The 12,320-nt window shown below is 43.3% G+C and overlaps 1 protein-coding gene across 6 annotated transcripts in view; it reads right to left on the reverse strand.

The window, feature by feature from the left end:
* The window catches only part of tnip1 (TNFAIP3 interacting protein 1), a 42,156-nt gene extending 36,519 nt beyond the window's left edge, over positions 1-5,637 (reverse strand). For all 6 annotated transcript variants that reach the window (XM_023990472.2, XM_070444303.1, XM_023990474.2 and 3 more), the window contains exons 1-3: positions 5,483-5,637; positions 4,464-4,558; positions 1,872-1,928 (exon numbers count right to left, since the gene is read on the reverse strand). In XM_023990472.2, the coding sequence (XP_023846240.1) occupies positions 1,872-1,928; positions 4,464-4,558; positions 5,483-5,513 (183 nt within the window). In that variant the 5' untranslated portion in view covers positions 5,514-5,637. The remainder of the gene's footprint in view (positions 1-1,871; positions 1,929-4,463; positions 4,559-5,482) is intronic.
* Positions 5,638-12,320: the final 6,683 nt, after the last annotated feature.

The raw sequence follows: 12,320 nt of genomic DNA on the forward strand, positions 1-12,320 counted from the left end.
GGTTTGGCCAGTGGGGCTTTACTTGGCTCATCACACTCTAGCGACTCCTTGTGGCGGGCCGGGTGCCTGCGGGCTGACCCCAGCTGCCAGGTGAACGGTGTTTCCTCCGACACATTGGTGCGGCTGGCTTCCGGGTTAAGCTGGCGGGTGTTAAGGAGCACGGTTAGGCGGGTCATGTTTCGAAGGACGTATGGACTCCACCTTCGCCTCTCCCGAGCCCGTTGGGGAGTTGCAGCGATGAGACAAGATTGAACAATTTGGGAGAATGGGGGGGTAAAATACAAATAAATAAAATAAGAAAAGCTCAGTGTATAGCCTTGAAGAAATAGTTTTCCTATCCTTTGGGTGATGAGGCATATATCAGTGACGGTCATATGTCATGTGACTCTATACCATATCTGTCCGGAATATCCTGTGACATATTCTTCCCTGTCAAGCATTCCCTAACAGCAGGTGTGTGTGTGTGTGTGTGTGTGTGTGTGTGTGTGTGTGTGGTCAGTAATAATCGTGGACATTCCCTGTGCTGACTCATGTTGAGCTCACAGTATTGAGTTAGTTAGCGGTTGACTCACAAGAAAAAGAGAGAGAAGAGAAGCTCCTGATATGGGAGAAATGACCAGAGAGAACAGAAAGCTAAGGAAATGAAACTTGAGGAGCTGCTTTCAAGCTCTTAGATTCATCACCAGGTATGACATGTTCAATGTTTTAACTGCGTTGACTAGAAGTTATGACACACATATATACAGTGCATTTGGAAAGTACTCAGACCCCTTGGGTTTTTCCACATTTTGTTACAGCCTTATTCCTCAATCTACACACAATATCCCATAATGACAAAGCAAAAACAGGATTGTAGAAATGTTTGCAAATTTATAAAGCAATTAAACTGAAATATCACATTTACATAAGTATTCAGACTCTTTTCTCAGTACTTTGTTGAAGCACCTTTGGCAGCAATTACAGCCTCGAGTCTTCTTGAGTATGACGCTACAAGCTCGGCACACCTATATTTGGGGAGATTCTCCCATTCTTCTCTACAGATTCTCTCAAGCTCTGTCCGGTTGGATGGGGAGCGTCGCTGCACAGCTATTTTCAGGTCTCTCCAGTGATGTTCGATCAGGTTCAAGTCTGGGCTCTGCCTGGGCCACTCAAGGACATTCAGAGACTTGTCCAGAAGCCACTCCTGTGTTGTCTTGGCTGTGTGCTTAGGGTCGTTGTCCTGTTGGAAGACGAACCTTCGCCCCCAGTCTAAGGTCCAGAGCAGGTTTTCATCAAGGAGCTTTTCAGACAAGAGAATCTTGTTTCTCTGAGGAGTGGCTTCAGTCCGGCCACTCTACCACAAAGGCCTGATTGGTGGAGTGCTGCAGAGATGTGCTTTTCCAAATCATGCCCAATTAATTGAATTTACCACAGGTGTACTCCAATCAAGTTGTAGAAACATCTCAAGGATGATCAATGGGAACAGGATGAAACTGAGCTCAATTTTGAGTCTCATGGCAAAGGGTCTGAATACCTATTTAAATAAGGTATTTCTGTTTTTTTATTTTTTACAAATTTGCAAAAATGTCTAAAATCCAGTTTTTACTTTGTCGTTATGGGGTATTGTGTGTAGATTGATGAGGATTTTTATTTAATTAATCTATTTTAGAATAAGGCTGTAACCGAAGGCACTGAATATACACATATTACAATCTTGCTGAATGTGATCCTTCTAGACACAAACAGATGCATTGACTGGTTCTGAATGTAGGCTACACACACACCTTTATGGATTAAACTGAATCTATTACATAAAGAACCTGGATCATTTCCAAACATCCCATTTGAGCCCCGTTATTGTGAGCTAGCCCCGTGTGAAAATTGGTACTTACCGTCTGGGTATCGGCGGTCTTCTCCATATTCACCACCTCGAACTCTGACAGACCTTCCTAGAAGCACCAAACAGGACAATGACAAACTGAAAATAGATCCAGACTGAACTTCTGGATGGCATTTTTATGTCTATGCGTCCAGTAAGAAGGAAGTTAGAGGTAGTTTGGCGAGCCAATGCTAACTAGCATTAGCGCAATGACACTGGAAGTCTATGAGAACAGCTAGCATGCTGCGCTAACGCTAGTTAGAAACTTCCTTCAAACTACACGTAGAGACATAAAAATGTTATCCACGAGTTCACCTGACTCCGGGGAAGTAGAAAAAGGGCTTCATGGCCAAACCCCCAACTAACCCTTTAACACTAGAACAGATAAAGTAGTAATTTTGACTGCTCATGAATTTGATTTATGTCTCTGCCATTTTGTAAGTCATGCCCCTCTCCGTTCTTGATTTTTTCTAAATAAGTCTATAACACTGTCGGTGTTAGAATCGTAATATCACAAACAAAACTAGAGATATAAGCAGTTACAGGAGGGCATGTAATTTGTTATGGTTTTCCCCAGTTGCCCCTACTTCTCCCGACAGTAAATAGGGCCTGCTCTGCTACTTCTCCCGACAGTAAATAGGGCCTGCTCTGCTACTTCTCCCGACAGTAAATAGGCCTGCCTCATGCTACTTCTCCCGACAGTAAATAGCGGCCTGCTCTGCTACTTCTCCCGACAGTAAATATGGCCTGACTGCCTGCTACTTCTCCCGACAGTAAATAGGGCCTGCCTCTGCTACTTCTCCCGACAGTAAATAGGCCTGCTCTGCTTACTTCTCCCGACAGTAAAATAGGGCCTGCTCTGCTACTTCTCCCAACAGTAAATAGGAGCCTGCTCTTGCTACTTCTCCCAACAGTAAATAGGGCCTGCTCCGCTACTTCTCCGACAGTAAATAGGGCCTGCTTTCTGCGTTTTAACTTCTTTCCCGACAGTAAATAGGGCCTGCTCTACTACTCTCTCCGACAGTAAATAGGGCTGCTCTGTGCTACTTCTCCCGACAGTAAATAGGGCCTCTCTCTGCTACTTCTCCGACATAAATAGGCCTGCCTCTGCTACTCTCCGACAGTAAATAGGGCCTTGCTCGGCTACTGCTCTCCCGACAGTAAATAGGGCCTGCTCTGCTACTTCTCCCGACAGTAAATAGGGCCTGCTCTGCTACTTCTCCGACAGTAAATAGGGCCTGCTCTGCTACTGCTCCCGACAGTAAATAGGGCCTGCTCTGCTTACTTCTCCCGACAGTAAATTAGGGCCTGCTCTGCTACTTTCTCCCACAGTAAATAGGGCCTGCTCTGACTACTTCTTCCCAACAGTAATAGGGCCTGCTCGCTACTTCTCCCACAGTAAATAGGGCCTGCTCCGCCTACTTTCTCCCGACAGTAAATAGGCTGCTCTCCTACTTCTACCGACAGTAAATAGGGCCTGCTCTACTACTCTACCGACAGTAAATAGGGCCTGCTCTACTACTCTCCCACAGTAAATAGGCCTGCTCTAAGACTCTCCCGACAGTAAATAGGGCCTGCTCTACTACTGCTCCCGACAGTAAATAGGGCTGCTCTTACTAGCTCTCCAACAGTAAACATGGGCCTGCTCTACTACTCCCCAAAGTAAATAGGGCCTTGCCTATAGCTCTTCCCGACAGTAAAAGGGGCCTGCTCTGCTACTTCTCCCGACAGTAAATAGGGCCTGCTCTGCTACTTCTCCCGACAGTAAATAGGGCCTGCTCTGCTACTTCTCCCGACAGTTGATAGTGCAGTGCCCAGTTGATAATCACCCCGATAATTGCTTTGAAACTGAACCTAAACTAATTTTACACATATAACAGATGAAACTAATGTAGTATGATGATGAGAATGGGTGAGTTGATGAGCAAGGGGTTAACATGCCTAATTATATAATCATTAATTGTGTATTTAGAACACTGCTAGCCATTGTTAAATCTCTAAAATGGTATGTACCCTATATCAGTCCACCGAATCCCAGCCGTCTTATCAGTCGACTCTGGACTACTGGGAGTACGCTACAAAGTGAGAGTGTGTGTGTAATTGTACATGCTGAACAGCTTTCAATATCTAGGACAATATCCATATCAGGCCACAGGTGATGCAGTGGCAGAGAATGTAGTGATGAGGCTTTGTGGAAGCTTAGGTTGGCACCACGGACAATTTCTTAACTTCACTGTCATTGGGCAAACAAGTTGCTCGCAAAGAAAACAAGTCCGGCTGGCACCATGAACAAAGTGAGACGGGAGCTCCCTCCCTCCCTCTCTGTACAACATAAAACACCTGCACAGCCGTTGTACAACGGTGCTGAAGACTGACAAGACAACAGGACTCAAAGAGAGAACCAGAGACTATTGCTCCTTTCAGTTAGCCTTTGCTAAAAGCCAGAAACCAGTTGGGACAGACGTAAAAGCACCACCTGACATGTAAACGTTATGTCTCAGATGTAGGCTAATGAGACTGTACTTAATGGGCTGCTCAGCCTGATCAATAATATCTAGAAAATATGAAGTACTCTATAGCTATAAAGTAAAATCTGTTTACTTACGCTGGGCTGTTCATGATTTAGGGCCTTCCCCGTTGAGAGACACGGCTGACTCTCTCTCTGGTCCATACTGGGCTGGCGGTGAAGCTTCCCCTGACCTGAAACAGTCAGGAGTCACCGTTATAGGGTCGTTATAGCGTCACACCACTGTTACATAGTCACACCGCTGCTACAGGGCCGTTACATAGTCACACCGCTGCTACAGGGCCGTTACATAGTCACACCACTGCTACAGGGTCGTTACATAGTCACACCACTGCTACAGGGCCGTTACATAGTCACACCGCTGCTACAGGGTCGTTACATAGTCACACCACTGTTTTTATTTAACCTTTATTTGACTAGGCAAGTCAGTTAAGAACAAATTCTTATTTACAATGACAGCCTACTGGGGAACAGTGGGTTAACTGCCTTGTTCAGGAGCATTTTTACCTTGTCAGCTCGGGGATTCGATCTAGCAACCTTTCGGTTACTGGCCCAACGCTCTAACCACTAGGATACCTACCGTTATAGGGTCATTATATAGTGTTAGCAACCACCTATAGAAACCTCAGGAAAAGCTTGCTGTTACAGGCCCCAATGCAGACGTGTTTACCTCAATATTAAATCATTTGGTCAAAAAGAAACAAAAATTGATTCTTAGCAAAAAGCAATTTCTCAAGTAAGAATTTTGCTAGGATTGTCTGTGAGTGGTCTGAGTGGGGAGGGGAAACTAAACATATGTAATTGGCAGAGAGATTTGGATCTCTTTCTTATTGGTCTATTAACAAATTTACTGCATAGTGATGTCACCATGGAAGGCCAAAACTCCATCCAACTAAAACAGGCTGAAATTTCAGCTGGCCTTTTTTCAAACAGCTGGCCTTTTTTCAAACAGCTGGCCTTTTTTCAAACAGCTGGCCTTTTTTCAAACAGCTGGCCTTTTTTCCAAACAGCTGCTGTACTGGGCCATTGATGATAACATACTGCTGTAACATCATGAAATAATCACGGTAGGAAAACCCATCTCTGATGAGGCATACCTTGTGTCTCAGTCTGAACAGGTCCTCCCATCACAGACTTGGTAGCGACAGCTGGAGGTCAGAAGAGCTTTCAGGGCCTCGTTGTCTCTGACCAGCTTTTCTACACGCTGACGCACTTAGAAGCCTGCCCACTGAGACTCCTCCAAGCAGGTCTCCTACCCAGACAGACCATCATATAACAACGTATTTACAGTAGTAACAAACAGCTCTACACACCAGACGAACAAACCATCAGTAACAACAACGTTATTTACAGAGTAAACAAACAGCTCCTACACACCAGACGCCAAACCATCAGTAACAACCACCGTATTTACAGCAGTAACAAACAGCTCCTCCAGCAGCTACAGAACAGTGACAACCATCAGTAACAACAACCGTAATATTACTAGCAGTAACAACCAGCTCCTACACACCGAGACACGACCTCAGTAACAACACCCGTATTTACAGTATAACAAACAGCGTCCTGACACACCAGACAGACAGACAACCATACAGTAACAGAACGAACGTGATTTATCGAGCTAGTAACAAGCTTAAAACAACAAACACCTAGTTACAAATGTTCGCGTACGCAACACTCCTACACACCAGACAGACAAACCATCAGTAACAACAACGTATTTACCAGCAGTAACAAACAGCTCCTACACACCAGAGAACAGACAACCATCAGTAACAACAACCGTATTTACAGCAGGTAACAACAGCTACACACTCCTACACCCAGAGACAGCTAGAAACTCTTGATTGTTGAAGTAGGCCTAGTCCCTACTTGTTGTCATTATGGGTTGTGGCATATAGCTGAATATGTTATTCACAGTCTACATGACCTATAATACATGACGGATAGACAGTAGCTAGTGCTTCTGATGACTAACAACTAAATCATGCAGACCCTGAGAACATTACTCATTACAGAGAAACAGCACATAACCAAAGAATGGACTACGCCAACACTCACTAGTCCCAAGTCACTACAGAGAAACTCCCTGCTAACATTACAGCACATAACACAAGAATGGAATCAGGTCTAACCACATTGTTCCTTCAAGGCTATGAGAATGGAATTTGTAGCTAGAACGTATAGGTCACAACACTAATCTAGACAGATGAGTGTGATGAGGGTTGAGGTCCTGGTTGTGTGGGGTTTGGTCTTGAGATCTGTCAGATCACATGTAGTTAACCCAGGTCTACTGCTGTACTGTACAGTGGCATTGGTACAACGTCACAAGTACCTACACTAATAGAGATATATGAGGGGGGGGTGTTGTTTAAAGAGCTGTAGTCTTACATGGAGTCATTTGAAATCCCCCGAACTAAAATCTTACGTAATGTGGTCAAATGCCAGATTACATTCTGTCCACTAGAGATTAGGATCATAATTAAGAGCTGGTGATCTAGACCAGAGAGGTAGTATATATCACAAAAGCAGGTACAGACCTAAGCTCTTGAGTCCCTTCATCCTCTCTCTGAGCACGCTGTTCTCTTCCAGTAGTAGTCTGTAGCTTCCCCCTCCACCGCTGCTGCCCTCCTCTCTGGCCTCTCTGGCCTTAGCCTCGCCCCCGCCTGGGTCATAGATACGATAGGGCCCTTTTCCTTCCATCGCCACTGAMTCACTTACCAGGCATGGTGCTGGGAACTGGAGGAACAACAGAACAGAAACGTCAATAGGAAAGAACCAATAGAAAAAAGAGGGGCAGAGATGTGTGGGAGGTTTCAGTTAGGGAATGTGTTTTGACTCAGTAACTTTTGTGACAGTATGGGGAAATAGGCTCATGTCATGTTTACCGTTTGTCATGGGAGGAACCTAGACTTCAGTAGCCAGATCCTAGATCTGTTTTTGCTATCACATCAACTCCTTGGAATGGCAATGAGTGACAAGGAGTTGACTAACTGATCTGGGACCAGGCTAAGTCAATAGCTATATCACACAAGGCTAATGGGGAAACTAATAGACATTGAGATGTTTAGCCTACCATAACAAAATGCATACCACATACAAGAGGACACGTACTAACCTCATACAAGTAGGACACGTACTAACCTCATACAAGAGACCCGTACTACATCATAAAGAGGAGCACGGTACTAACCTCATACAAGAGGACACGTACTAACCTCATCAAAGAGGAACGTAACTACCATAAAAGCGAAACTATGAAACCCTCATACAAGAGGAAACGTATAACCTCATACAAGAGGACGTACTAACCTCATACAAGAGACACGTACTAACCTCATACAGGAACGTACTAACCTCATACAAGAGGAAACGTACTAACCACATACAAGAGGAACGTATAACCTCATACAAGAGAAACGTAATACACCTCATACAAGAGGAACGTTACAAAACACACATACAGAGGAAACGTACTAACCTCATACAACAAGAGGAAACGTACTAACCTCATACAGAGGAAACGTACTAACCTCATACAGAGAACGTACTAACCTCATACAAGAGGAAACTACAAGAACTACTAACCTCATACAAGAGAAACTAACCTCATACAAGAGGAAACGTACTAACCTCATACAAGAGGAAACGTACTAACCTCATACAAGAGGAAACGTACTAACCTCATACAAGAGGAACGTACAACTATACAAGAGGAACGTACTAACTCATACAAGAGAACGTACTACCTCATACAAGAGGAACGTACTAACCTCATACAGAGAGGAAACGTACTAACCTCATACAAGAGGAACACAACCTCAAATACGAGAGAAACGTACTAACCTCATACCAAGGAGGAACGTACTAACTCATACAAGAGAACGTACTAACCTCATACAGAGAATATGAATTCAAGATCTAACTCATAGCAAGAGAAAGTACTAAACCTCATATTGCCTAAGGAGGAAGTACTAACCTCATATTGCCTAAGGAGACAGTACTAACCTCATATTGCCTAAGGAGAATATAACTCATATTGCCTACAGGAGAACGTACTACACCTCATATTGCCTAAGGAGAAAGTTATAAGCCATATTGCCAAGAAGTACAGCGCTAATTGCTCTAGATAACATCATATTGCTAGGAGAAGTATAACTATATGCTAGGAGATAGTATTACTATATTGCCTAAGGAGAAGTACTAACCTCATATTGCCTAAGGAGAAGTACTAACCTCATATTGCCTAAGGAGAAGTACTAACCTTATACATGGGGAGAAGTTTGGTTATATAACAAGCATTGTGTTGGTTCCCCACCCTAAACCATTTACAAAGTAAAGAGTCTTTAACACCACCATCAAAAGGGAATTTCTGCAAAAGCTATTTCGAGACACAATCATTTGAATGTGTAACATACACACACTGATGTTATCACTCAATGACTTGAACACAAGGATGTAACAATGCCACACTGGAGAATGCCGCTTAGAAAAATGACCATGCAATATTTAAACTGAACTTCCAACCAGACAGATGAGAAACAAAGACATTGTACAGAAACCAGATGATTTAAAAGACCCTTGCTAGTGCAGTTGACATCCGCTGCAAAATATAATAATTAAATGAAAGACAAGACATTCTTTTGGAAAACTTCACCATTCAAACCAATTGAAGCTGGATGTTGTCATGAGATGTGATGACATCAACCTAACGTTACGACAACATCACATCATGATCCAACTCACTCTGGCGTCTTTTCGGCCTCTCTTTCTTTCTTCGTTCATTATTGATTAGAAGAGACGACTAACGTGCCCAGTCCAGAAAAGATAAAGGTCCCTGATTAGATGACAAGCGAGAACAACATCTCTCGCGGTTCAGTAGTTAGTAGCGACATCCGACAGTTACACTAGCTTAGCTAATGTTAATGACTAGCCATGAAGCTAGCTAACGTTAGTCATCAGTTGCTATGCTAGGATGCTGGAAAACCGTCAGCTAACAATTAGGACATCAGACTGTTTAGCAAGCTAACATGATGCTTACTTGAACGATAGCTAATTAATATTATCGTTAGCTAGCTATCTGTCAAAGTATTCCTACAAGATAACCTGGCTAACCCGTTAGCTAGTATTTGCATGACAATCAGCTAACATGACAGAATATATCTTACAGATAACTAACTAACGTTAACTAGCCATTTGCTACGCATCAAAACCAGTGTGTTTCCTGATAACGTAGCTAGCCAGCTTTAAATAKATTTCATGGTAACCAAAGAACAAAGAGATCGTTGGGTTGTATTAGCTACCTTTCTGCTTCAGTGGCTCCTTCGATTTGCCCAGACACCAATTGCGGAAGTGGTCTCTGCTGTAACCTGGGAAAGTCCACCTCGCTCTCGTCTGATGTAAACAGCTGTGGTTGACAACCGGGCCGACCAATGCAGACGCTTGACACAGACTGGTTTAATCTTTAAAGAGACAGTGCAGGGTTTTGCTCCAAACCTTGGTAATGTAGGGGGGGGGGGGGGGGGGGCATGCACGACTACAGTCAGAGCAAGGCTTTGACCGGTTACCAGGGCTTCATAGCTACAACGGTTAGTTGAAACAATAACAGAGCAGACAACACGCCTCTGCCTCTGGTATGTATGGACCTGGAGTCATGTAACCATTCTCAAATTCATAGAACAGAGCTATAGATGCAGGACTGACCATCCATGATATAACTTAATCGATTTTTCATTTGATTTGACACAATTATTAGTTTAACCATGGTATGAGGTTACAGTGTTGTACTTTTAAGTTGTTTACAAACATTGGAGTAAAACAGTTTATATTTTCGGGTTCTGATGGGGTACGACAGTTCAACTAGGCTCATGAGGCATTTCCCATTGTATTCTTCAGAATCAATGGTATATATCATTATTTATTAGTCCAAAAAATGATGTAACAACTAAGGATTCTAGCTGTTAGACTCCACACCTCTAGACAGAGGGCTGTAGTACAGTCACATAGACTTCACTACTCCTTTACAGCTCCACACCTCTAGACAGAGGCTGTAGTACAGTCACACAGACTTCACTACTCCTTTACAGCTCCACACCTCTAGACAGGGCTGTAGTACAGTACACAGACTTCACTACTCCTTTACAGCTCCACACCTCTAGACAGAGGCTGTAGTACAGTACACAGATTCACTTACTCCTTTACAGCTCCACACCTCTAGGCAGAGCTGTAGTACAGTCACACAGACTTCACTACTCCTTTACAGCTCCACACCTCTAGACAGAGGCTGTAGTACAGTCACACAGACGTCACTACTCCCTTTACAGCTCCACACTCTAGACAGAGGCTGTGAGTACAGTCACACAGACTTCACTACTCCTTTACAGCTCCACACCTCTAGACAGTAGGGCTGTAGTACAGTCACACAGACGTCACTACTCCTTTAAAGCTCTACACCTCTAACAGAGCTGTAGTACAGTCACACAGACTTCACTACTCCTTTACAGCTCCACACCTCTAGACAGAGGCTGTATACAGTCACACAGACTTCACTACTCCTTTACAGCTCCACACCTCTAGACAGAGGCTGTAGTTACAGTCACACAACTTCACTACTCCTTTAAAAGCTCCACACCTCTAGACAGAGGCTGTAGTACAGTCACACAGACTTCACTACTCCTTTAAAAGCTCTACACCTCTAGACAGAGGCTGTAGTACAGTACACAGACTTCACTACTCCTTTAAAAGCTCTACACCTCTAGACAGAGGCTGTAGTACAGTCACACAGACTTCACTACTCCTTTAAAAGCTGCTACAATACTGAATTATTATTTCCATGATGTTCTATCTGTGAACATATGAACTTTTTAACAACCTTATAAAAACTGCCAACGCCAGCATGCATAGGGCTTACTGCAATAGTTTTCAGCTGCTCAGTTATTTTCAAAGATTGGAATCTCATGATGGGTGACCTCCAAACACTAGATGCAACCAAACCAATAATGAAAATACAATAAGGCCTAAACATGAACTGCTATTGACAAAAAAAAATGGTGAGACAGTGCGTTGTTACCATAGAGATAGATAGATAGAGCAACTCATTTTGTATCTGTTCCATTATTGGCGTCTGTGACAGCAATGGGCCGCGCCTGAGGCTATCTCCATTTTGAAGATGTACATTTTTCTTCTTCACGATTGGCTGATCCCTCCTGATGACCCGGTTGGACATGAGTCCTACAGAGTCACAAGCAGGATCACCAAGAAGGAAGTCCCACCTAGTTGACTACATTAAAATGGTGGAAGCCCTAAATTGAGCTGGCCATGCTATACAGCCTTTTGGCCACTAGAGGCCTCTCTCATTCTCTATGTCTGTAGGACCCATTGGACACCATATTCAGGGTTGAGGGAGTAATGTAATCTGATTACAAAAAACCATTAAGTGTAATCATTACATTACCAGCAAACATATTGTAATCAGATTATCGATACTTTGAAAAACTAGATTATTACTTCTGATTACTTTTAAATTCGAAAGGATGTTTTCTAAATGCATTCAATTCAGCGTTGAAAAAAGCGCAAGTTTAAGTTTGTTCCACTCAGCGAATCTGGACTACAAATCAGGGAACCACTATGATAACATACCAAATGTGTTTTATGGATCTTTTATCTTCTAATTAATACCTCTTAAAGGAAGGCCATCTGAAAGTAATCAGATTACGTTACTGAGTTGGGTAATCCAAAATTGACATTACTGATTACAATTTTGGACAGGTGCCTAGAAACTGTAACGGATTACATTTAGAAAGTACCTAGGCAACCCTGGCCATAACCAGCACTACAAGCTAACCTTAAGCCTACAAGATGAAACAACTTTGGTTTGCGGTGTGGGGGGCGACACAACAGTTCACTCATGTCAGGCCAAGGTAACCATCATAA

This window comes from Salvelinus sp. IW2-2015, linkage group LG6.2 (genome assembly GCF_002910315.2).
Source record: "Salvelinus sp. IW2-2015 linkage group LG6.2, ASM291031v2, whole genome shotgun sequence".
NCBI classification, from domain to species: domain Eukaryota; kingdom Metazoa; phylum Chordata; class Actinopteri; order Salmoniformes; family Salmonidae; genus Salvelinus; species Salvelinus sp. IW2-2015.